General features: G+C 39.2%; 1 protein-coding gene across 1 annotated transcript in view; it reads left to right on the forward strand.

The window, feature by feature from the left end:
- IQGAP1 (IQ motif containing GTPase activating protein 1) overlaps positions 1-25,486 on the forward strand; it is a 54,109-nt gene extending 28,623 nt beyond the window's left edge. The window contains exons 15-38 of the mRNA XM_051796716.1: positions 1,270-1,433; positions 4,127-4,217; positions 4,554-4,721; positions 5,088-5,230; positions 5,571-5,741; positions 6,792-6,875; positions 6,974-7,045; positions 7,138-7,207; positions 7,959-8,167; positions 8,837-8,992; positions 9,210-9,373; positions 10,148-10,372; positions 11,620-11,760; positions 11,851-11,935; positions 14,139-14,371; positions 15,120-15,252; positions 15,598-15,700; positions 16,675-16,810; positions 18,066-18,153; positions 18,583-18,795; positions 19,839-20,005; positions 21,621-21,743; positions 22,612-22,720; positions 24,265-25,486. Coding sequence (XP_051652676.1) covers positions 1,270-1,433; positions 4,127-4,217; positions 4,554-4,721; positions 5,088-5,230; positions 5,571-5,741; positions 6,792-6,875; positions 6,974-7,045; positions 7,138-7,207; positions 7,959-8,167; positions 8,837-8,992; positions 9,210-9,373; positions 10,148-10,372; positions 11,620-11,760; positions 11,851-11,935; positions 14,139-14,371; positions 15,120-15,252; positions 15,598-15,700; positions 16,675-16,810; positions 18,066-18,153; positions 18,583-18,795; positions 19,839-20,005; positions 21,621-21,743; positions 22,612-22,720; positions 24,265-24,378 — 3,362 coding nt within the window. The 3' untranslated portion in view covers positions 24,379-25,486. The remainder of the gene's footprint in view (positions 1-1,269; positions 1,434-4,126; positions 4,218-4,553; positions 4,722-5,087; positions 5,231-5,570; positions 5,742-6,791; positions 6,876-6,973; positions 7,046-7,137; positions 7,208-7,958; positions 8,168-8,836; positions 8,993-9,209; positions 9,374-10,147; positions 10,373-11,619; positions 11,761-11,850; positions 11,936-14,138; positions 14,372-15,119; positions 15,253-15,597; positions 15,701-16,674; positions 16,811-18,065; positions 18,154-18,582; positions 18,796-19,838; positions 20,006-21,620; positions 21,744-22,611; positions 22,721-24,264) is intronic.
- Positions 25,487-26,729: the final 1,243 nt, after the last annotated feature.

Consider the following 26,729-nt stretch of genomic DNA (forward strand, 5'->3'; position numbering starts at 1 on the left):
CAGTCCCAACATCCTGTTCCTTTTAACACTCCTTATGCTGTAAAAAAAAGTGCAGAAAATCCTATAATGAGATAAATTTTTCTTCTGGGGAATTTCTTAATTCCTTGGCCTGTTTCATATATGCCCTTATGCAAAGATACTTTTTATCCCCTCTCTATGAATAAGTTAAATTAGTCTGAGAAGGTCCTCAAGATATGTGACCATATATATTTTTCATTTCCACTATGCTTGTAAATAGTGTCAAATTAAAAAATGCTTTCCAGTGAAGAGCTGTAACATATTGCTCTTCCATGGAATATGCCATGTCCACATTAGCAAACTAATCAAAGAGATTTACTACTGAGGTTCTATGCCCTTTCCTAAGTTATCATATCTGGTTTTTGGTAGGAACGATGCTATCATTTTAGCGATACGGTTCTTGCGATGTCCTCAACATGTATTTTTCTCTGATCTCTACTCCGTCCAAATGTAATCACTTTCCTAAGATGTTCTAGTTTTTGCATAATCTTCTGTTTTGTGAGTCTTTCTTTTGCGGAAGAATCACAAATCTTTGAATACAATAACCGAAACTGGAAATCCTCACACTGAGTCCTTTCTTTTTTCTAAAAGATCTCTCTGTTCTGAGATCAAACCATGATTGGATCCTTCTTTAAGCAGGGAATTGAAGTAGATAAATCTAGGATCCATCTCAACCTGAGTTATTTTGTGGTTTGCAGGAGATTGTTGCTGTAGATAGGACATGTATGATGTACTGTTTGCATTTAGCTAACTGTAAGATGCATCCACATCTCTGATGATACAGCTAATACTACATACATCCTTAATAAAAGAGTTTTCTAAAATATGAAGTTATCGTGTTTTTAAATGATATTCCATGCAAATCTTTAGCTTCCTGTGAAAATTTCTTTCTGGATAAGCCAGAACCTTGGAATATTGTAAACTCTGGCCATTCGGGCTTTGATAATTCTCTTCTAGTGGCTCGGAACTGTGTGTCTGAGGACTCAATTTTGTCCCTGCCTGTGGTTTCCCTGAATGATTTTTTTCTTTTTAACTTTATTTTTTTAATTGCCGTGCCCAGGAATTATGACTACTTTAAGGTGGAGAAATAGTCTTGCTTTCTTTACTAGTAAATAATGTTTTCTGTTAAAAATATTGCGGTTCTTGGCTGATACTTGGTTTAGGAAGAACTAACCGCACTTTTCTTCTGAAGCAGTTATTGTTGACCAAAAATGGAACTTTGTCTTTCTCTCCCTATGCCTTCCTCCCTAGGGATTTTGGCAATTGGTCTTATCAATGAAGCTCTGGATGAAGGGGACAGCAAGAAGACTATTCAAGCCTTACAGATTCCTGCAGCAAAATTGGAGGGTGTAGCCCCAAAGGTAGCACAGCATTATCAGGATACGCTGCTTCGAGCCAAGCGAGAGAAAGCACAGGTGAGTGTAGTTAAATGGACCTCTTGAAAGACCTTTACATATGTGTAATGGGATTCTTACTGGTCTTGAAAATCAGGAATCAAAACTGGCAGTGGAGAGATGGCATTCTGCATACCTTCAGCTGATCTTACCTGATCAGTTTAGATCTTTCTGTATTAGAGAAAGAGATTTGCAGCTAACAGTATGAATCTTCATGAACTCTGGAGATAGGTGTAAGGATATTAAGTGCATGTGGTGGCTTATTACAGCTAATCCTGGGTCCTCAGTGAGATATGTGTTTTGTTTGTGGAAAACTAGTATCATGTGTTTCTGCAAGGAGACCATGTTCATTCCAGGAGTACTGAACTTCTGAATGCAAGTTTCCTGCAAGCTGAAGTATTTTTTTCTAATGTTCTTTATTAAATGTCATAGGCATAGTTATATATGGCAAAAAGAAAGTTTCTGAAAGTGGAAAAATCTGTTAAGTGATAAATTAGAAAAAACACGTGAAGCAACATACATGCTACTAGCAAAATGTATGCTGATGCCTGTGACACTTAATAGCTTATGATTTTTTTGAGCAGTAGTTGTCATTAACCAAGGACTTCTACCTGCTTGTACATAGTTGCAGCTTTTACTAAATGAAAGGTGGAGATGAAGAGAGGAAGAGCAAGTTTCATCTTACAGGTTTAAGAAAGGTGATGAGGAGTGTGCCTGTGTGTACTCAACTAATTTTTGAGTAGTAGGGATAGGACACTGAGTTTTTTTTCTCCGCTATTTACAAAGAAGTAGCAGACGTCTGTGGTTTCAGTGGCTTGAGAGTGTTTAGTTTTCTTTTTTCTGCTGTGGACTTCTTCGCTCTAGTAGCAATGCACGATTTTGTGTAGAGACTAAGATCTGGATTGTCCTGAACACTTTTTGTTTGTTTGTTTTTGACTACAGGTAAACCCACGTGATGGCAGTAGCTGAAAACTGTATGCATTTCTAATGAAAATCATTAAGCAGCTCTCCCAAGGACCTTGACAGGGTTAATGTTTCTCAGGAACCCATTTTGTGCTGAAGCATTTCCTCCCGCTGAGTCAGAATAAAATAATGAACTCTTTTTAGTGTGTGCTTAAACTTGTGCCAGGGTGTGCTGGTAACTTCTCAGTTGGTGTGAAATTACCTTATTTAGACATAAAACAAGTAAAGAGCTTGTTCCAGCAGCATGGCAGAAATTTCCAAAATAGAAAGATCATATTATAAAGTAACAATGTGGGGAAAGTAATTATCATCTGATGTCAACTGTTATGAACTAGTGATTTCTATACCTCGGGGCTGAGAGGGATTGTACTTCACCTCAACATTGTTCAATTGTTTAGGTGAATGGGGAGCGCTGTATGATACACGTTTCTTTTGTGATGAGGAGAGAGAGAAAAAAAGCAGTAGACCTTGTAGTATGTTACACTCTGTGTACCTTGCAGAAAGCCTTGCAACAGTAAAACTGTAGACAAGCACTGGATGGTTTTGGTAGTGTTTGGGTTGACTTCTGCTGGTACACAGTACAGTACAGTTACAGCGATTATTCTCCCCCACTCCCTGGACAGGACTTTTGCTATTGCTGATACTCTTGTGGGACTATCTGGCTTTCAGATGAAATCTGCCTGTGAAAGTCATGTTAAGCTCTTGAATGAAGTATCATTTAAACAAGTTAGTTTCAAACTTGCCAGAACAGTGGGAAAAATATGGAGGGCATGTAAGGGAATGTTCATTTTCAGTCTGGCCTTAAAGCTCTTGAACATTGTAAGTAGTGGTTCTTTTGTGCAGAGCGATTATTATTCCGCACCAGAACTAAATGTTTCCTGTGTTCTGTTTGTACGAGGAGAGCTATCAGAGGGGTGGCAGTTGCATCTTAGCATTTCTTTCAGTAGTTACCTACAGGAAACACCAGTGGGTGGAGAAAAGCTTATGCTTGGCAACTGCTAGGTCATTGTTCTTTATATATATTTTGAGACTTGCTAAACACTTGTCTCTTTCCTCGTCTCAAATTTCTTCATGTAACATGAGCTCATTGGATTTCCCAGCCAAAAATACAGGATACTGTGTGATCACTGCTCCTTGACAAGCAATCTGTTAAAATAAAGACTTAAAACATGGCTTTGACTGCTGTGTGTGTCCACCCACCTACGATACATGCAATGCTTTTTTGCTCTGCTAGTTTGTACAAGCTTGTGAACTTTTGTGGGCAGGGACAAGAGCAGCCTGATATGACATTACTTACCCAAAAAGTTTTTAGTTTCTGCACACAGATGTGCATTGGCAGCTCTGTGTAGTCGTGTTCTGTTGAAGGACTAACTTCTTGGGAAATCATGTCCTCCTAGCTAGTATGGCTTTAGGACTGACCAGTACCGAGTCCCTGGCCTTGTGTTCTCTCTGCTTATCAGAGTGATTCCATTGATAGAATTTCTTCTTCATTCTATTTCCTGAAAAGAGTTTTTGACTGGGAGCAAGTATTGAGTTTGGTAATGCCATAGTAGTCTGCTAGTCACAGAGATATCCTGTGATACGAAATGTGCATGATATCCTTGTATTGGAAGACTGAAATACTTCTTATTCCCTCTGATATGGGTAACTACTCTATTGGCTATTGTTGAGCATGGAGTATTTTACTTTGCAAAAATAGTGATACTTCTCTCCCCACACTGTGTATATTTTTCTTGTTCTATTCTCTTCAGGACACACAGGATGAAACAGCTGTACTTTGGCTAGATGAAATTCAGGATGGGATTCATAAGGCTAACAAGGACACAGAGGAGTCTGAGAGATGTAAGTATTATCACACACTGTTGTTACTTTGTGTGTTGAGAAATTCTGATGGTAAATCAGCACCATACTGGAATTTGGGGCACACAAATTACATACTTTCAAGTGCAGTACCCCATATGGTTGGACACTCTGTACTGAAGAGGCCTCTATACTGCAAGTTGTCTGATTGTTTTTTATTTATATTTTGTATTTATATAGACTTATTTGTGTAGCACACAAGCACCCCAACTATAAGAGTGTGTTCACATTGCCTTACTCTGTTCTGCCAGTGTGTGTTTGCTGTGAGTCACTGAGCCCATGAATGCCAAGCTAACCTGCTTCCTGGTGTTATCCAAGTCTCCTTAGGAATTCTGGCCATTAATGAAGCAGTAGATCATGGTGATGTTAGCCAGACCCTGAGTACCTTGCGTTCACCTGATGTGGGACTATATGGAGTCACTCCAGAATGTGCTCAGACGTACCAGCGAGAGCTGTCAGAAGTCAAGAGAAGAAAAATGGCAGCAGGTACACCTTCAGTAGCCTACTGTTAGCGAAATAAATTCAAGATTATTGTATGCAGAATTGGAACTGGAGGTAAAAAAGCCCCTGGGGAAGAAGTCTTGTGTAATAGGTGGCAATTGTGGATGCTTTGTGAACTAATTTTTTTTTTCCAAAAAAGTGTGTGAATAGATAGTATAATGTTCTCCACTTGTAGAATGTGTTGTGTTTAGGTAGTTCTCATATGAGGTCATTAGGGACTTGGAAACATCACTTCTTTTGCTTGGAGAAAGAAGCATCTGTAATGTGGATTTCCTAGTTGTAACATTTATATGCATGAGAGGTAAGACACTTGTCTAGTTTTGAGACTGACACTGCAGTTTCTGCTCTTAGGAGGCAATGGCAGTGAATGGGTGAAACACTGGGTGAGAGGAGGCTATCATTACTATCATAACCTGCGGACCAAAGAGGGAGGATGGGATGAACCAGCAGAATTTTTGCAAAATGACATACAGCTGTCACGAGAGGAAATACAGGTAGGGTAGATAACAAATGCCCTTTCTCTGAAAAGTTGACATTCTTATCATTCCCACCCTTAATGCAGCTCTGAGATAGAATGTTTCAATACCATAGTCACGTTAACAAGCTTAGTAACTCATTTGATTTGCTGGGCATCGTCAGATTGTGTGTTCAGAACTTCTTGTCCCATTTCAGAAAAATTTATCCTGTCACTGAAAGAGTACAGTGTCACTGTTTTTTTGAAAGACAGCTTTGAAGTTTCTTGTAAGCACAAAGTGGAAAGCTCATGTAGCATCTTTCTTTTTGTATCTCCGTTTTCTTTTTCTAACTCTTCTTCCTATCATAACATGAATTCAGAGCACCATATCTGGAGTCACTGCAGCATACAACCGAGAGCAGTTGTGGCTGGCCAATGAGAACCTGATTATGAAACTTCAGGCTTGCTGTCGAGGGTATCTTGTTCGCCAGGAATTCAACTCAAGAATGAATTTTTTGAAGAAACAAGTCCCAGCAATCACTTGCATTCAGGTAATGATATCCTTTAATTATGTTTGAAACTTGTTCTCTGCACACAATTGTCTTTGCCTCATTTTGTAAATTATCTAAAGGCATTTCCTTTTCCAGTGAGCTTTGGTATATTATTTGCTTTTATGTGTCATATATAGTCAGTAAAATCTTCTCACACAGGATTGGAGAGATAAAAACTTACTTGAGGAAGCTTTACCTATTTTTTTTTAACAAATTTCAGTGTTTTGGAAATAGGGCAATATGAAGTGTGTTGCATGTCTTGATAGTGATAATACTATGAGATGCATTGCTGTTGTAATTCGTCACGAATTCAAGAGAAACAGTGGTTTTCAGTATTCAGTAAGATTGTTCTCTTCAAATTTGTCCAGGGATTTGGAGGACTGAGGGACCTGAAAGATATAATGGGATAATTCCATATGAGATTGGGCTCATTTACAGGACAGCAACAAAAACCCCCTTTCTGTGGTGTCGTAACTGAAATGCACGCAAATGAAATAGTTGCTTTGCACCCTATTACCATTTTATTATTTGAACAGTGTATGTTTGTTTGTTTCTGCCTAAGTAACACATCCTCTGCCTGTATGTTTAACAAAACCTCCAAACCCACTCCTAGCTCATTAAAATAACACTCTGTCCCTTTAAGTGTAGTCCAACCCTTTGCCTAACTTCTCTTCCAAGTGTGGATAGCAGTAATCTGCTCTGAAGGCTTAAAATGTTACATCCCTGTTCTCACCGGCTGCAACATGTAACACGTGATCCTCTTATAGAACAGTTTCTGTCAAATTGACTGTTTTGTTATATCCTTGATCCCTAACTGTGTTTCAGAAGGCCCAGAATCTTCATGGGGTAATTTCAAGTCTCTCATGATTGCAGTTGGGAAAATAGTTAAATGCCTCACAGAATGTATCTCTTGATAAGACAAGCATGTCTCCCTCATGTTTTATTTAACCAAAAGGGAAGTCAGAAGCTGAGGAACAGAAAGAAACTCAGATTTGTAACTACTTCTCCTTAATTAGAAAAGTAAAGTGAGCGTACCTGTTTTGTTTTCAGTCTCAGTGGCGCGGCTACAAGCAAAGGAAGGCATATCAAAGCCGTTTGGATTACCTGCGAGCACAAAAGGACCAAGTAGTAAAGGTATTGCGGGGACCCTGCTGACTTTTTTGGTAAATCTTTTGGGTAGTGAACTCTGTAAGAAAAGTTTCTATCTGAGTGTTTTGGTTACCCTTTAATAGATTCAATCAATGACCAGGATGTATCAAGCCAGAAGACGTTACAGAGATCGTCTGCAGTATTTCAGAAACCATGTAAGAGGCTATCTTGTTAAATGTATTCTGCACCTGACTTTTGTACTCTTTCCAGAATGATGTCAAGTGCTTTTTTGTTTTTTAAATCCTAGATAAATGATGTTGTAAAAATCCAGGCCTTCATCCGAGCGAACAAAGCACGAGAAGACTACAAAACCCTCAGTAAGTATTGTCAAGAGGATAAAACTGATGTGTCTCGAATCTCTGTTTGCGAGGGATCATAGAATCATAAAAGAGATTCCTCAGCTTTCTCAGCCTGTCTCCATAGGAGAGATGGTCTAGCTCTCTGATCATCTTTGTAGCTCTCCTCCGGACTCCAGCAGCTCCACATCCTTCTTACGTTGAGGGCCTCAGAGCTGAACGCAGTGTTCCAGGTTGGGTCTTGCGAGAGCGGAGTAGAGGGAGAGAATCACCTGCCTTGACTTGCTGACCATGCTGCTTTTGATGCAGCCCAGGATGCAGTTGGCTTTCTAGGCTGCAAGTGCACATTGCTGGGTCACGTCAAACTTCTCGTCAACTAACATGATGTTGGTTGTGTGATCTATAACATCAAGACAGTTTTGAGGAGTGATTGGGATGAACCTTTGGTAGGGCAGTGCAGAAAGTAGGTAGTTCTTGAGGCTGAAGGAAAACTTGATTCTAGCTGTTGCTTTTTCTGCTGATATCTAGAAGTATAGGTTTGCAGTTAGCTTTGACAGTGTGGACTTAGCCTCTGCTGATACTGACTTTGTTCTTCTTTGCTTCTCTTATGATTTTCCTAAACAAGAAATGAAAAAATGTCAGAAGCTGTTTAGACTTACTGGTACTAATTTAGTTCTGGATGCTCCTTGATGTGCTGTTTGAACATAGATAAGGCATATATTTACTTCTGTTTGCCATCCCTTGATGTTTCTTTTTTTTTACCTGTTTTTAGTTAATGCTGAAAACCCACCTATGACTGTGGTTCGGAAATTTGTCCATTTGCTCGACCAGAGTGACCAAGATTTTCAGGAGGAGCTTGAGCTAATGAAACTGCGTGAGGAAGTTGTAACCTTGATCCGATCCAATCAGCAATTGGAAAATGACCTCAATCTCATGGACATCAAAATTGGGCTGCTAGTGAAAAACAAAATTACATTGCAGGTAAGAAATGTGCTTATGGGAGACCAGCTACAGATTGAATTGAGCCCAGTGGTAGTTAGCCTGGAGAGCTTCTGGCTGCAGATGTCAGTTGCTCAAACCCAGTAGAAAACATTGCCCCAGACTTGCAGTTTTTACTCCCAATAGATTCTTAGTCCATTCCACTAATTTAGTATGCATCCCTAGAAAAAAAACTGTAGGAGGAGAAGAAGCAAGACCTGAAGCTAAAAAAGGCAAATACCAGACTTTCTTGATCTAATAAATGCAACAGATTTTGTGTTTGAACGCTTTGATAACTCTGTTTTGTTGCTCCTTTGTGTGGTCCTGGATTTCATTACAGTAGGCTTCTCCCTATGCAAAATCTCCATTGGTGTACCAAAATTTATCTTGGAAGGAAGCTGCAGCGCTTGACTGATGCTTGCAGTGAAAAATGCCATTGCCGTCTGAGTATGTAGAGGCAGTGAACCAACTAAGTATGGAACAGGGGTTTTAAGTTGTAAGCCCAGAGAAACTGCTGCCTTAGCAAATAATGCTTCACTTTAATAGCCCCAGGCATACCTTGACCCTGCCTTTCTACATCCAAGAGAAGTGGACTCTCAGATGCAACTGTTTTCCAATATTGCCTGTTAGAAACTTCTTAGAGTGGAATCTATACCTATTCTTTCTTTCCAGGATGTTGTTTCTCACAGCAAAAAACTTACCAAGAAGAACAAGGAACAGCTCTCTGACATGATGATGCTGAACAAACAAAGAGGAGGTTTGAAAGCATTGAGCAAAGAGAAGAGAGAAAAGCTGGAAGCCTATCAGCATCTGTTCTACCTACTTCAGGTAAGAAACTTTGTACGCCACTCAGTAACCTCTTGTCATAGAGGCTTATGTGTCTTAGCACAGTCTTTGCTTATGCACTGTAGTTTTCATAGAACCGTTAAGGTTGGAAAATACCTTTAAGGTCATGAAGTTCAACTGGCAACTGTTTTGAACTACCTTAGTTTTTGGCAACACTGATGGGGACATGCATACTAAGTAATTTTTCTTGTTGTTGTAGACTAACCCAACCTACTTGGCCAAGCTGATTTTTCAGATGCCTCAAAACAAATCCACAAAGTTCATGGATTCTGTCATCTTCACGCTGTATAACTACGCATCCAATCAAAGAGAGGAATACTTGTTGTTACGACTTTTCCAAACAGCACTGCAGGAAGAGATCAAGTATGTGGTAGCAATATAGCGCATTCTTGCTGTTGAATCAGTTTTGGCAATTTCTCAAATTGAGGCAGTTTTCATGTTAAGTCTCGTGCTAATATGCAGATAATGCTAATCTGCCCCTTCACTGTCCTCTCCCCATTTCATATCTCTTAGTGTAGTCTATATCAGAAGAATCGAGTATGTCCATTGAGGATGAGGGCTTTTTACTTCAGTCAAGACTTCACTGCTCAACATGGCAGCTACTTTTGATCTGATGCAGTCATGCTAAAATTCAGTCTAATCTCAATTCTCCGGTGTCTGATTATAAACACCTCCAACAAACTGCAAACTCAGGCTTTACAAGCTAGGGAGAGAGCTAAATCCAAGCTTTTTGGGTTCCCAAAAGCTGATGAGGAGTCTGAAAACAAGAGGCTTTAATATTTGGCATTTCTATTTCCTGTCATTGTTAGAAACTCAGGCTCTCTTCAGACATATTTTGTTAGATTGGTTAGGCCTTAGGAGCTCAGTGTTATATGACTTCAGTTCTTTACAATGCAGAGCAGCATAACTTGCTGTGAGGAAGAATGCTCAATGAAATTTTTGAGGAACTACTCTAAGTATTTTTGGGAATGCTTTTAAAGCATGAAGATGGTATATACCCTGAAACAAATAACAACTTCTAAAGAAGATTTTTTTTTTTTGCCCTTAAATTCATGCTTGGATTAGTAGTCCAGGGAGATGTAGGCACTGACAGAGTTATGCATACCTCATATTTCACGTAGATTCTTTCTTCTTCAGATCAAAAGTAGACCAGATACATGAAATTGTGACTGGGAATCCTACTGTTATTAAGATGGTGGTAAGTTTCAACCGTGGTGCTCGCGGTCAGAATGCCTTGAGGCAGATCCTGGGACCGGTTGTGAAGGAAATAATTGATGACAAATCACTTAATATCAAAACTGATCCGGTGGATATTTACAAGTCGTGGGTTAACCAGATGGAGTCTCAAACTGGAGAGGCCAGGTATGGGACCTGCTAATACTGTATTTTTCTAAACATTGCTTAGCTGCTTTGCATTGCTTGGTTAATCATTCAAAACCATACTTCGCTCTGTTGCATGCATCTGTCCAACTGATACTGGCTTTTAGTCTCCTCAAGATGGCTTTCATCCAAGGATTCTAAAGATCATACTGCGGTGATGGTGCTGCGACAGTATTGAAAGGGAATGTCATTAGGAGATGGAAGAAGAAATGCTCTTTGGTGTTCTCCTATGTTGACTTGATAGTTAGCTATGAGATGCCTTCTAACCTAAAAGAATTCATAGTAAGAAAAGGTATTTGAGAATCTCTTCACATCAGTCTGTGTTCATGTCATATATATAGCCTTTGCAAACAGGTACTATTTTCAAACCAACAAAACCTCTTTTGCTGGCAAAAAGCATGACATTTCAATTCTCTTAGTCCTGAAATCTTTCTAGTTAATATTGGCCATTGATGACAATTGCATTGTGCTACATGATTTTGTGTCATTTTGGTTTCTTTTTCTTCCAATGCTTGTGATTTGCTAGAACTGGAGGTTTCTATTGTGTTATTGTTTTTTTTTAACATACTTTAAAAAAAAAAAAGGCAAAAACCATACAGATGAGTGAATTTCTCCATTTGAAGCATATCTGCAGTCATATATCTTTGTACACTTTGTGCAAAATTCTGGACATGTTAAAAATGTAGGCGAAGATGTGTGTTCAGATTCTTCTCTGTACATGAGATTTAGGATATGCTTTTATGAATTGTCAGCTTTGTCCATCTGTGTTCACTGGAATTCTATGCGGTAGTTTCAACTGATTGAAAAAAATGTAACGATTAATTTGGTACAGTTTCCCACCAATCTCATGTTATATTGATTTTATGGATGCTGTTCTAGGTTCTACTTGTGTCCAGGTTTTTATCATCTTAATACTCAAATGTATAGCTTTCTTTTTCACCTGTTTGCAGTCTGAAGTACCACTGTGTGTTACAGTTGGTGCTTTTTTTGCCTAGTGTGCGTGCTGTAAGAAAGATTCGCTTTTGAGTTAGCTGGGCCTTTTGTCGCAGTGACCATTGCAAGGGAAAGTAAAGGGAGTAAAAGGAAAAAATTTTGTTTCTCACAGTGCCTAAAAGGGCAATGCGCAGCTCTTGTCAGTGAATATAAACTTGTTTCTGTGTCAGGCTATAAATTCTTGAAACATGCTAGCCTGAGTAATATTCACCTTTATGTTTGACTTTTTCAAATAGCAAACTGCCGTACGATGTTACGTCTGAACAAGCACTAAGTCACGAAGAGGTGAGGACGCGCCTGGATGCCTCAATCAGAAACATGAGGACAGTGACAGACAAGTTCCTGTCTGCCATAGTTAGTTCAGTGGACAAAATCCCGTGAGTCTGATGTACCCACAGTATTATCCTTGAGTTGTTGGCGGGTTCCTGCTTGCAGCAGTCTGACTTGACCTTTTCTTTCTCTCAAAGTTATGGAATGCGTTTCATTGCTAAGGTCCTGAAAGACTCCCTGCATGAGAAGTTTCCTGATGCTGGCGAGGATGAGCTTCTGAAGGTGAGGATCTGAACACCCTTGTGAATAATTGTCATCCAAATTGGCTGTGGCAAACGCATCCCATTCTTTTCTCTTCTTGGCTATATGTGTGGAGAGGAGTGCATGTAAACCTGTATAAAGCTCATTTATTTACCTCTACAGACAGAAAATATTTCACATCAGGATATTGATGTTAGCTTCATATACATCACTCGAGATATAGTACATTGTTTCGAAGGCGGTATCCTGTTGCTTTTGCTTTGCTTTAAACATCTTGGTCATTTGATCCTTTTGGTTTCTTGACTTGGGTTACCGTTGCTCCTAGAAAGTAAACCTTGGCTTTACTAGTATGATCACAGCCAGCTGCTCCTTCCTTAATGAGACAAGTCAAAAAGTCTATATGCAAAATTCTGATATTCCTAATTCCCCTCTGTAACGCTCTAGGATAGTTTGACAGCAGTATGTAGAGAGTCACTTCCCGTGATATCTAGTCAGTTTTGTATTTTGCATTTCAGTTAATTTTGAGAACTAAAAGGATCCTAATAGAAGGTGCTCTCAGATGGGTATAGCTTTGGGATTTTCATTGAAATTTCTTTGGTTTTATGACTTTTAGTAGTTGTGAAGGCCTTTGTGCCCATGAATGCTTTACTTTTTAATAAAACAAAGTTTGGTTCTTAGAATACTTGAAACGTCTCTTTAAACTTCTCTGCCTTTACTTCATTATAAAATAATTACCAATCTGAATGCTGTTTTCTTCTCTCTTCTAGTTCTGTGCTTTCCCATTTTGAGACATCGGTTCTTTCTATGCAGGTGAATTAATTTCTTCCATCTGTAAATTTAGGTGGAAAACTGCGGTTTTTGTTAATCCTCGTGGAAACAATGTAACTGTCCATATGAAAGTCAAAACTGCAGTTTTGTGCAATAACTACTTTTAGATTTTTTTTGGCAACCAAAGATACCCATGTGATATACTGTTCTTTTTGCCCTGCAAGTTTGAAAGTTATTAATTCAGTTTCTTTCACAGATGTATTTTCTTATTACTAGTAGTAAACAGCTTTGACTGTTACCGTCCCATGGCATAATCTGTGAGAGTACAGCAGAGGCTTGCATGAAACAGTTGTGAAAAACATGACCTCACTGAAAACAGTTGTTAATTTCTGGGACTGCTTAGCAACAGCTGGATTTTTTTTCTGTGTTTTCAGCTGTTTGTTCAGACCCCAATCTCTTCTGTACATTTAAGTCACATGGCAAGCAGGTGAAGCCAAGATTCAGTGACCTTCTTCTGCAAATGAGCATGTGATGTGAGAACTATCGCTGTAAATCAGCATGTTGGGTTAATTCCTGTTTCATTGCTGGAATTACTTTTGGCTAAATATCAAATACAGGTTAGAATTATCTTTGTGAGCATATGGATAATGTGATAATCTTTATCTGCAGTTCCTTGAAATTTATTGCTGCTCACATTTGACTAGGTAAATTGGATTTTTGAAGTGTCAAATGCCATTCATCTTCTGTACTTCTGAGTTCCTTATCTCTGGATAAAATGTTTTCTTGGTTACTCACTAACTGGGAGGTCTGTCCCTGAATATGTTGCGGCTTATAGAAGAATTATTCTGAAAGAGAAAAGGGCTTTGGAGAACAAATGGAAAGTAATTTCCTCAGTTTAACTTCTTGGTCTACCATTCTTCCTCAGCCTTTTTTCTTTGTCAGAGATGGCAGCCAATGCTGCACGCTCCTCTAAGTATTAGCTCTTGCTCCATATTGAAACTGCATTATCAGATTCCTCTATACTGTGATCATTCTGCCCTCTCTTTGACTAACTCAGTTACATTTAATTCTCCTGACAGACTGTCTCGTGCTCTTATCAGTAGTCCATTGGTAACTTTTAATATCTCCTATCCATACATTTTTATAAGTTTAAGTTCTAGACCTTTACGCGTAGGAATATCTGCTGCTGTATTGTCCTGCGACTAGCAGTGCTCAGTCTTTCCTTTTTGTGTTGACCGTCCTATTGCATCTTAATGATATTTTTTTTTTACACTGTAGATTCTTTGGGATGGTATGTGTTTCTATACAGCAGCACAGCAGAACCTTTGTATGGGAAAGGGTCTTCTGGCTTATGAGAAAATAATTTTATCAAAGCACAGATTAGTTTCACTAAAATCCAGTTGCGTCCTGTACTATTGTTTATTGATGCATTTCTTCTCTACTCAACTTTTCCCAGATTGTTGGCAACTTACTCTATTATCGCTACATGAATCCAGCCATTGTCGCACCAGATGCATTTGACATCATTGACCTTTCAGCTGGAGGTCAGCTGACCACAGATCAACGTAGAAACCTTGGTTCCATTGCAAAGATGTTGCAGCATGCTGCATCCAATAAGATGTTCATGGGAGACAATGCTCATCTAAGCATCATTAATGAATACCTGTTGCAGTCATACCAGAAATTCAGGTATTAGACCTTAGCTAATTAAGTTGGGAAGTTTGGCAGAGGGTAACATTGGAAGTATTAAGGGAAAATTATAAATTTTGAATATAATAGATTCTATCTCTGTCAAATGTCTGTTGAAAATAAGAGATTTCACTGCCATAAACATCATTGACAATGGCAGATAAAACATGTACGTGGAATTTATGAGCAATACCTTGTATGTTAATGGGATTGCAAAGTCCAGTGTTTCGATTTAAGAGCTTCCAGAATAAAGGTTGCTTTTGCACTTACTTATTGTGGTACTTTGGACATGGGCAACCAGCATGGACATACATTCTTATGTCCCATGCGAACCCTGGTTCCACATTAAAATCTAGTGGTGCATTTATCTGTTCATGTAGTTGAAGCGATCTTTTGTTCAAGAGTTGTCATCTTATACCTCTCATGTTTTGGAAGTAGCCAGAGGTTGCTAGGGGCAAGGGGTGATAATGCGACGGGAGCACGAGGATGTGTGAACAAGGTGACTGAAGCTATAGACCAGCCCTGTCAATACGGAAAATGCGCAAATGTCAACATGGCCAATATCAATAATTAAATTTGCTAGGTTGGTTCTAATGTGTTAAACTAAAGGTGACAAACTGTAGTGGGTCCTAATGTGCCATAGTTTAAAGAGGAGAGACTATACTTGAGATGGTCATGGGGAGTTAATGCTCTTGATACATCACATCACGCTTAGTGTCATGCTGTTCTTCTCTCCTTTGTTTTGAAGACGTTTTTTTCAGGCTGCCTGTGAGGTTCCTGAATTGCAGGATAAGTTTAATATTGATGAATATTCTGACCTGGTGACTCTCACTAAACCGGTTATTTATATTTCTATTGGTGAAATCATCAATACACACACTGTAAGTATACATTAGTCACAAGTTACTCTTTATAAGCAGTGCTTACAAAGAAAATACTACTTCTGGCTGAAGCACAAAGTTACTGAATATAAGGCTGAAAGTTGTCTCGATTTGTAGTGGTGAGAGCTTGTTGATTTATAGAATCAAGTAATTTATTATGGCTTCACTAAGTTTCTTTTGAAATCATTTAAGTGTGTGATATTGGCACAGCTTTGAATGTTGATGCTTTGGAGTTTAGTGAAATAAGATTTTTTTTCTAAAAGATATTAGCTTAGAGTAATGAAATTTTACTGTCTAGAAAAGGATGTACTGTTAACAACATAATTGTTTTTTCTGTTTATCTAGTTGCTCTTAGACCATCAAGATGCAATTGCTCCTGAGCACAATGATCCGATTCACGAGCTGCTGGACGATCTCGGAGAGGTTCCTACAATTGAGTCCTTAATAGGTGGTCTAGTTTATTTTACTTAAGAAATACATGTTATTACCTTAAATGACTTAAAGTGCAGTAAAGAAACTGTATAAGCAATCATCACAGGTCGTTTGGGAGGACGCGCTCTAAAAATCAGCAGCAGATTTGTTGCAGCATATTCTCTCGGCAGAATTTATTACCCTGAAAAAACCAGGGGTTCTTTCTCTTCTCCCCACCCCCCTCACCTCACCTTGATTACTACGTTGCAGCTATTTGAAGTTTGAAATCTAGTAGGGAGGAGGGAGGCAAACAGGCATAGTTTTTGGAGAGGATGCTTTGACAGCAAACACCTTGAAGTCGCTTGATGAAAAAGGTTGGAACCTTTTAAAGGAGTCATTGCTAGCACATTTTCTTCCAGGCACTGACAAAGAACAGAACATAACAAGTGTTATCTGAGCAAACCTAGACCTTGGGTTTAGCTAGAACTTGCCCTCCTTTCTCATTTAATTTCTCCTGTGTGCATTCTATTGCTGTTGTTAATATGTCAGAGTTTAATCTTTCTGCAGCCTTGTAAGAAACAGGGGGAAACTTCCTAATAACTGTTCTGGTGCAAGTTAGAGCAGGAAAATTTCTTTTTGACAGGATAGCTTACTTTGTTTAGTAGAAGATTACAAGCTTAGTTACCAACAAGGACTTTGCTCTTAGCTTGGAAGATTCATTCTAAGGAGGACATGGACATAGGCGTGTCACTATATTTTTATTTCGAAAAGATTCTTGGCAGTTCAGCTACTCTTCTCAGTAACGTTCTTTCAGATTTGTTAAGAAAAAGTCTGTAACGTGTTCAAGATGATGTCTTAAAAAGTTAGTTTTGGCTTTTATAGTGTCCTTTTGATAGTACAGGAAGCAGTCTAGTTTTTCTCTAATCTGTAATATAGGGAAAAATTACAAAGCCCTAGCAGTCAAGAATGTAAAGAATGTGATTTAATCTGTAAACTCTTTCTGCTTGGCAGGGGAAGGGTCTGGCAATGTTAATGACCCCAGCAGGGAAATGCTAGCAAAGACTGAGGTTTCTCTCACACTCACTAACAAATTTGATGTTCCTGGTGATGAGAATGCAGAGGTGGATGCAAGGACAATTCTGTTGAAGTAAGTAAGGGTTAACTATCTGATATGTTTCTCAAAAGAACGAGGAACCAGAACTTTCACAGTTAATCTGCACGTGAAAAGAAGATAAATGAGGCATAATTTAAACAAAAGTGGGACTGTTACTCCAAATACACTGAGCTTGTAGCCATATCCTTTTCAATGCTGTGGCATGACTTAATAGATGAAGACTAATGGCCTTTTTGAGAAATATTGATTTTATTAGTCTAATGGAAAGAGAGCAATGGACTGTCAGGGACTTAATAATTGCCAGACTCTTTATTCTGGAGAACTTTGTACTAATATTGACTCTTTGCAAATTTTAAGCAAATCCCTATTGCTGAGATGTATAGAGCAGTGACCTGACATTCAGATGCATATTTACCCACTGATGCATTCCTGCTCAGATGCTAGATAGTTTAATTGAAAATTCTTCAGGTCAGCTTGCCCTTGACCTAGACAGAATAATGATCTCCCAGAAGAAAATTTTGTCTCCAAAAATAACTTTAACTGGGCTTCTTAAAAGATACATCAGTATTTTCCTACCCACTGGAAGATGACATTGATTTCAAAAGTGAAGATTTACCAGATGCACTGGTAGTCATTAAGTTGTGGATGATGAGAAAGGTGTGTGTGTGATGCACTTTGTGTGATGTCAGAAATAATTCCAACCTGATGGCAAAGTACTGAAGAAGCTATTTGATTTCATTGTGTGGCTCAAGGACAGAAGTGCCTCAGAGTATCCACTGACTGTGATTATATACCAGCTGAGATCAAGGAATGACCCTGTCTATCGCCAGATTGGAGTCAGGGATCTGCTTTGTCTCTGTTACCATGCATATAAGAAAATAACCCTTTTGTGTTTTTTGACACCTATTATAAAGCACTGAAGTGCACTTCTGCCTGGATAATAGTATAGACCTTTTCTGGTTGTACAAATTCGCCGTGACTGCTACCTCCTTTATCTTTCACCTTGATGCAGCTTCTGCAGTCCACATGGCAGTACTGGGGTTACCTTGGAATATGTGGGAGTACCTAAGAGCAAACCTTTATGTATTACATAGAGGAACCTTTCAGGGAACCGGTTTCCAGTGATTCACTGTCAAAAAAGTCTGATCTAGCCTAAGACTACCTGAGTGCTCATCCAGTGTTAATCTGACTTTAGGTAAATCAATAACATTGGTATTGTTGCAGAATAGAACAGTATTGACGGTCTTTCAATTTAAAGTTTTTTCTCCTATTCTTGATTTCTTTGCAGCACAAAACGTTTAATTGTTGATGTAATCCGCTTCCAACCAGGGGAGACGCTGACTGAAATCTTGGAAACTTCAGCTACCTCAGAGCAAGTATGAAGTTGTTTATCTGCATTAGTTTTAGACTAGAAAATTGCCATCTATCTAGATATATGTGGGTATACATAGGAATCTCCATTTATGTGTTGCAGTGAAGCTGTCTCCACTGATGGTGGAGTAGGGTGTAATAACAATAAGGAGGGTATATAATGGAAGTAAACTGTACATGTGAATCTTACTCCTCCGATAGTTACTAGAATGTGTTTATCTAGAAGACCGTTTTAGAAGGCAGGTAGGCTTCTGCTGGTTCCCATGTGTGGAATATGTTCATCAAAATGCATTCATTGGGGTCAGTACAGGAGTCACAGAGCAAAACTCTTTGTCCTATGTTTTGCTTGAGGTTAGAGAATCTGCTTCTGCTTCTTTGTTACCTTAAAACCGATCTGCTTATGAACTTTGTAATTTTCTGGGTTTTTCTTCTAGGAAGCGGACCATCATAGAGCTATGCAGAAACGGGCCATTCGTGATGCTAAGACTCCTGATAAGATGAAAAAATCTGTCTCTGTAAAGGAAGATGGCAACTTGAATCTTCAAGAAAAAAAAGATAAAATCAAGGCGGGCCTGAAGAAGTTGACAGAACTGGGGACAGTGAATGCCAAAAATAAATACCAGGAACTAATCAATGACATTGCAAAGGTAGTATACCATTTGGTGGTTTCCTAGTAATCATAATGGAATTTCCCCACAGCTTGCAGTGTTGTGAAACTGGCCTGAGTTTTCAGGAGGAGTAAAGTTTGTAGTAGCTAGTTCAAACCTACCTTTTGTTGCAGCATTTCCACCTCTTTGGCATCTGGGAAGTCCTTTATAGGACGTTTCTGTTCTCTTAAATGACTGTCTTGCCAGGTTCTCAGGTACTTTAAGGAAAAGCTTAATAGCCCGGAGGGGAAGTCCTGATGGATGGTCTTTTTCTCTGCTCCTTTTCGCCATTTGAAGTAGTACCTTTACAAACTTGTTCACCTAAGGAAGTTTTGCCCATAACTTTAAGACATCTTATCTGTTATTTTTATTTAAATGTACCCATTCAAGAATACCTGAATGCTAAGTAGGGGGGAGCTAAGGAAAAATCCAATACTGTTGTACATTGCTACAGTGACAATGTATTTTATATCACATGTTTACTGGAAAACTATTTGGGAAATGTTACGTAAGTAAACCAACTAAATAATTGCCTTTCGGGATCTGATTAGAATTAATCATACTATGGATAATACATATCAAAAATTAAAATAGGAGTCGACAAATACATGGTATTTTTTGTTCAGATATTAAGAGAACTGATGCTTAGTGACTGACTAACAAAAAAAACCAAGTCTGTGTGCTGCTATGGTTATAGTCATGATTTGTAAGATAGTTTCCCTACCCAGTGGTGACAAAAATGCTGCTTTCCTTTATATCATGTGCTGTCGGTGCCCACTCTAGTCATTGCAACTAGGACAGCATTGAAGTTTGAGCAAGCAACAAAAGGTTCAAATGTACTGCTGTGTTGTACTACTAGTTGGTTAGTTCCACAAATAGTCATCACAGAGAAGCAGCTCTGACTCCTAAAATGAGGCTTGTAGCATGAAGCAAGACTAAGCAAAATCAAACGGTGTGTTTCAAATACTCTGTGCTCTGGGCCTGAGCAACTGGAGAGCTCAAATGACTGTTAAAGTCTCTGCCTGTCTTTCTCTGTGGTGTAGGACATCAGAAATCAGCGTAGATACCGGCAGAGAAGAAAGGCGGAGCTGGTGAAGCTGCAGCAGACATACAGTGCCTTGAACTCCAAAGCTACATTTTATGGGGAACAAGTAGATTATTACAAAAGTTACATAAAAACCTGCTTGGATAACCTGGCCAGCAAGGGCAAGTAAGTATCTGGGAACCATATAATCACAGGATGGTTTGGGTTGGAAGGGACCTTAAAGACCACCTCATTCTAATCCCCCTGCCATGAGCAGGGACAACTTCCACTAGACCAGGTTGCCCCAAGCCCTGTCCAACCTGGTCTTGAACACTTCCAAGGATGGGGCAGCCACAGCTTCTCTGGGCAACCTGTGCCAAGGCCTCGCCACCCTCACAGAGAAGTTGTTGACTGCAATTCTTTGAGTGCAACTATCTGGTTGAGTCCTTATCCATCAAGTGGTCCATCCATCAGATCCGCATCTCTCCAATCTAGACACAAGGATGTCGTGCGGCAGAGTGTCAAATGCTTTTCACAAATCCAGACAGATGGTGTCAGTCACTCTTCCCTCATCCACACATGCTGTAACCTGTCATAGAAGGCCACCAAATTTACCAAGCACCTGAGTGAAGGCATAGTGGCTGTCATCAGTCACCTCCTCGTTTTCCATGTGTCTTAGCATAGTTTCCAGGAGAATCTACCAGTCACAGAGGTGAGGCAGACTGGCCTGTAGTGCACTAGGTGTTCCTTATTTGCCTTTTCCAGTCAGTGGGAACTTCACTGGACTGCCACGTTTTCTCAAATATGATGCACAGTGGCTTATCCACTTCCTCTGCCACTTCCCTCAGGACTCAAAGGTACATCTCATCAGGGCCCATGGACTTTTGCGCCTCCAGGTTCCTTAGATGGTCTTGAACCTGATGATTTACAGTGGGTGGTTCCATGGCCCTAGAAGTGCTTCTTTCAGAAAGCACGTGTTGCTAAGAAGAATCGTAATGCCGTCTGCTCAAAGGTCATCAGCCAAACTCTTTTACCACAGTGATAGTTTTAGGGAAAGGGTCTCAGCAGCAGTAGGAAAATACAGGGAGAGGCCGATGCCATGAATGGCATCAAAAAGACAAACCTGAAAGACTTTTTGGTCCGTCAGGGAGAAGAGAATGTAGAGAGTCCAGTGGCTATGAAGCAGGTTACCCAGATAATGCACATGCTGCTTGGCCAGCCTGTCCGTTTTAGGAACAGGGAATGAAAATAACGTAGTTACATACAAATAAACCATTGATTACAGATTGTCCTCTCTTTTATGCCAAATGCAATCAGTTATAGTGCTAGACAATTGAGATTTTCTGGGGGAAAAAAAGGAAAGTGCTGTGAAATGCGGGAATGTGAAAAGAGTAATTGCCAGTGACAACTGAGGCAAGATAGTTGTTGAGTAATCTCAGCTTTCTCCATGTCAGTTGTCACTAGATCCCCTTTTGCCTGATGATAGATGGTACTGCTTTTTATGAATTACCATGTGGTTATGTTTTTGAAGGATTTTGGTTTTTTTAATATTATTTTTCGTCTCCTGTAGCATATTATTGGTTAATAGTGGAAAATCAAAGGTCTGATCTGTGCTACAAGTGCTTTGTAAATAAATTCACTAGTATAAATACATAATCATCTATCATCTGCATTAGTCACAGTTCATTAGCTATACTGATTCTATCCCTTCCTTCAAATAGGATTAAATGTTTGTTGTTCAAAATCTCTTTACTTGTTTGACCTTCTTATGTGGCTGTTTTATTTTTTCTTTTTCCCCCAGAGTCTCCAAGAAACCTCATGAGATGAAAGGCAAAAACAGTAAAAAGATTTCTCTAAAATATACAGCAGCTAGACTTCATGAGAAGGGAGTACTTTTAGAGATTGAGGACCTGCAAGGTAACCAGTGAGTATCTTTTTAAGACTCTTTAGAGCTAAATAACCTTTCTTGGAGGAAGAGGAAAATAGGTATGTTGAATTCTTATCTATTTCTTAGAACTAGTCTAGGTGCTGATAGCTGAGAAACAGAAATTCGGGGATCTGTTTGAGATTGTGTCAGACTGTCTTGCAGTTTTGTTGTTGGAATTTTAGCATTGTTGCTGAAGAAATTGTTCTGATGATCTAGGCTGGCATCCTAGGGCCAAGAAACCTTGCATAATGATCACTTTTTAGTTTTCTTTTTCTGACTGAAGCAAAGCAGTTCGTTGATTGAGAAATATAATGGGATTTAAACATGACATCCTCTTCCCACCCACCCCTTCTCAGTCACCCCCACGGTCATGGAAGATTACCTTCTTAGGAGAATTGCTACTATCGCTACTAGCTTTCACTGTTCAAAAATCAGCTTAAATGCGAGCTTGAGTTTCTCCAGCTGTATTTTGCTAGCCTTTGGAAGTTGGTATATCTTCTATGGAAAATAGAGAAGCTGCCTGTTACTAGAATTTTTTCCACCCAAATTGAAAAATTTTTCAATTTTTTTATAATGTACTCTGTGTACTAAATGAGGCATGAATATATGCAGCACTAAAGTAGACTGTTTAGACTACACAAGCTAAATACTAAATCCTGCTACGCTTGTGTGAAGTTGTGATCTAGCAGACATAGAATCTGTTAGGCTTCCATTCATTGTTGTATTGAGTCTGGTTGGCTTTTACAGTCTCATTCCAAATGGGAATATAGAATAAAGAGTTAAGAGTAGAATTGTTAGAAAATTATCTTCAGGTTTCATCTCATATAGTCTCTCCCTGTGATTTTTCATTTCTCAAATTTTATAGGTTTAAAAATGTGATCTTTGAAATAAGCCCGACAGAAGAAGTAGGAGATTTTGAGGTAAAAGCAAAATTCATGGGGGTACAAATGGAAACCTTTATGTTACATTATCAGGTAAGAACTGTCCTATTTAATACTAGCATGTAAGTTCCCCTTGCCAGACTCTTCATGAAAATAGCAATGACATGTTTCAACCTGAACAGTCTGAAAGATGCTTCCAAGAATAACCCATTTGTTGCAGGCGAAACAGATGCAGCACATATGGGGGACTCAAGCTGTTTTTTGTTTCTTTCACTAATGAAAACCTGATGTCAGACTGTATTCTTAGTTACATTTACATGTACACACACAAAACAAACACTTTCATTTTCAACTTTTTCCTGCTACAGCAGAAAGATTGGGAGTCTCTGGCAGTGGTCAGCTGGGCTTGGGTGTGATGGCTTCAGCCAGTCATCATGTATTGGTATTCTTTCTGGCTACCCTACACATATCAGATACTTTACAGTTCTTAGGTGTCCTCAACCGTTACTTAGGCCAGGCTACTAGAACAGGTATGCCAACTGACCTTTTCCCAAATGGTTCCTCATTCTTTCTCTCATGCCAGTATGTTATGCCTGATGTCTTTGTCCCCTTCTTGCATTTCTATCTTCACCCATCCCCTACCCATCTGGGTTGTCATTAGGTTTATTAATTGTGGATACCTCAGGTGTCTTGAAACAGATTGTGTGCAGAAACACCTTGCATTGCAGTTAGTTCGTGTCACCTAACTGGCTGCTGGGACAGAGAGCTGCCTCTCACCTGTTTTGTGCTTTGAGGATTCCCCATGTCCATTCCAGTTCCTAATTTGTCAGAGCTGGTCATGAACTTCTTGGTTCATGGGGCTGCCTACCTAAGGTCACTCGCCTTTGGGGCACATGGTTTACTATACCACTGTGCCTTTGTAGCACTGCTTTCCAGATAAATTTGATGTTCCGAGAGGACAGCAATGAGGGATTTGACATCACACACATATCCGCACCCTACCCACCATGTTTCCCTGCAAGATCGGGATTGCTGAAAGAAATTAATTGCTGAGATAAATCAGTGCAGGTGCATTGCTGACAAAGCAAAGTATAACTGGAAATACTGCCTACATAAACACTCGAGAGATTGGATCGGCATCGTATACATAGTGACAGAGATGCCATTTCTTTTGCTGCCCTAGACTGAAGTGCTCTAAGCCACCTTCCTGAGATGTCTGACAACTAAAACTTTTAGAAAGTGACACTGTGGAATGTCGTAATGTTTCATGGGTACATGACACAACTAGGCACACCCTTTCCAGATATTACAACAACTTTATGGCTACTGTGCAAATGAAAAGGCTGGAGATGGCTATATGTGAAGTTTGGCTTTCTTAGAATGGTCTTCTATTTCTGCTGTCTTTCATAATTTTTTTTTAACAAACACAGCTTAAAAAAATGAAGATCTTAAATGCCTTAGAATGACTTTATTTTTCACCCACTAAGAGTGGATCTTTAATGAATCTCTTGTTTTTCTGTTTTATGCCATGTAGTTTTTGATAGATACTCCTCAAGATCCTACAGTACTACAGGGTCTTTTGTATTCTCTACAAGCTCTTGAGGATTCCTCACTCATTAAGATATTCCCTTTGGCAGGATCTTTTGCAGCTGCAGTATGAAGGTGTTGCTGTCATGAAGTTGTTCGACAGAGCAAAAGTGAATGTCAATCTTCTGATCTTTCTTCTGAATAAGAAATTTTATGGGAAGTAACCAACTTCTGCTGGCAACTCCTCTGCGAAAGGGGAAACGAATAGAAACCTGCACGTACAACTTCTAATGATGTAGCTATGTATTCAGTATATGCCCATGCTGTGCTATAAATATATCAAATGTATCATGAAGGAGGACTAAGAACCTCTTGTGAATTGACAGCCCTGATTGAGTCTGCAGGGAGTTGATTTCCTTTTTATTTATAATCTTTATCTTCAACTTTGAAGATCCCTTTAAAGAGGTTATTCTAGAATGTATTTTTACATGGGGTTAGGGATTAAACTAATACTAGAATATACTTAGGGCATTTGTATGCTTTATTTGACTAATTGTGTGCTTTGTGAAAGTTGAATTCTTAGTGCCTGTTTGGCACTAAGACCAAAAGTGGTCTGTTTGCCTCTTCCTGAAGGCAAAAAAAGGGTTGCAGGTTGTATTTGGGTTCCAATTATTCTCAAGCAGCAATGACCAAAATAAAACATGCTTGAGGTTCAGGTTACTCCATTTGTTTGTGAGCTGGCATTGGTAGAGATGGCAGCGGCCACTTGCCAAGATAGAACTACTGCGACTGGGGGAATCAGTAGGTGTCATAAATAGTTACTGAACTAGTCCTGATTATGTACTACAGCCACATAGAACAGCTTCAGTGTCTCATTTTTCTTGACTTGCTTCTGTTTATCACACTGTAATAATTTACAAGTGGCCGCTTAAGTGGAGGTATCGTGGAATGTATTTACTAGTGCTTACAGATAAAAAGAAGCTTCTTGGGGAAGGGAAGGAAGCTTAAAAAGTTTCTTGAGACATGTTAACTTTTAATGTTGCTTGCAAAGCATTTGAAATGTAAAAATAACTTTTGTTTTCCAGTTTAGAGCAATGTTCTATATATCTGTGTCTGATGCAATAAACATTAGGCTCTACCTGCAGACTTGTCGAAGGAAGACTATCTCAAATAGATTAGCCTTTTAAAAAGTTAATTTTTTCCAACTGTACTGAAGTTCCTGTTTCTTTTATTACTTTGCAGGGGTTTTGTTTGTTTTTTTTTCACCATGGTGGTGGTGCTGGCTGTTCTGCTATATCCAATAAAAATGCAGAGACTCTTAAAAAAAAAAAATCATCTGATCTTTAAATTCATCATTTGCTTCAGCTCTTCCCCCAATTTATTTCTCAACTTTTGTTTTTAAGGGACATATTTCTCAATTGCAAATTTAAAGTTATTCATAGGTCACTTACGTTACTTGTTCAGATTAGTAACACTGAACCAGTTGTTTCAGCTTAGATCTTTTTTTTCTCACGAAAGACACTCCTAGTGTTTGGAATGGCTGTATCACTGAGTATAATTCTTCTGCGGTCCTCTGGGAAGGAAATATTTATTTCAATTTGATGGTGTTTAGACTGTATTTAAACATATTCTGGTGTTGGTGCATATGTGGTCCAACCCTGTAACAAAAATTACTTGCCATACCCGAGAAAGATCTTTATGGTCCAGATCATCTGAAACAGAGATAGGTCAGAAGTGTATTTCCACTGAAATCTGACAAAGAGGTTTGAAATGGGATAAAGTTCTTGCTTTGTTTTGGGGGGGAAGGGTTTTTTGTTTGTTTGTTTGCTTTTGTTTGGTTTTGGTTGCCTCTTTCCTCCCTGTTTTCCTGCTGGCCGAGCTCTCCTTGCTGCCCTTTCCTGGGCAGGAGCAGCTGGAGGGCAATTCCTGGAGGCGTTCAGCATGCAGGGATGAGAGGCAGCCCCTGTGTCTGAGGGCTTATGGCTCTTTCTCCAAGTGGGTGTCCTGTGGGTGCAGCAGTGAGGGCTGGCTGAGGGGAGAGCCCAGGGTCAGCGGGGACTGGGGATGGAGGATGAACATGGTGGAGCGGAAGCCTGAGCAGGAGATGATGCCCCAAACGAGTGAGGTGAGTGGGGGATGAGGGGTTCATATAGGATTCTCCCAAAAAAGGGAGGTTACAGCCCAAAAATGCTTGAAGATTCATGGAGATGTGTGTGCAAAAAATATTAAAAACTGTAATGTTTCTCGTGTTTCTGTATATTGAAAAATAATTTTCTATAAAAAAGATTTTAAAATAAAATATGTATACAAGACAGTATAAAAAATTTTGCATATAGATTTCATAGGGTTTCAAAATGCAAATATAACTTTTCTTATAAATAACTTTTCTTGAAAATAAAGGGCTTGAAAATGTGACAAAAGGTGATGGATATGAAGGAAATAGAAACAGCTTTGTGTATTTGGAGTGGTTTTTCTGCCCGCTCTCACTGTTGTCACACACCGAGTCTGGGATCTCGGCTGGAACTGAAATCGCTGCTGCCAACTGGTGGTGAACGTGAGGTACTGTGCATGTTTA

Source organism: Manacus candei, unplaced genomic scaffold (assembly GCF_025592945.1).
Source record: "Manacus candei isolate 608988 ecotype Guabito, Panama unplaced genomic scaffold, ASM2559294v1 h1tg000046l, whole genome shotgun sequence".
In the NCBI taxonomy this organism is placed as follows: domain Eukaryota; kingdom Metazoa; phylum Chordata; class Aves; order Passeriformes; family Pipridae; genus Manacus; species Manacus candei.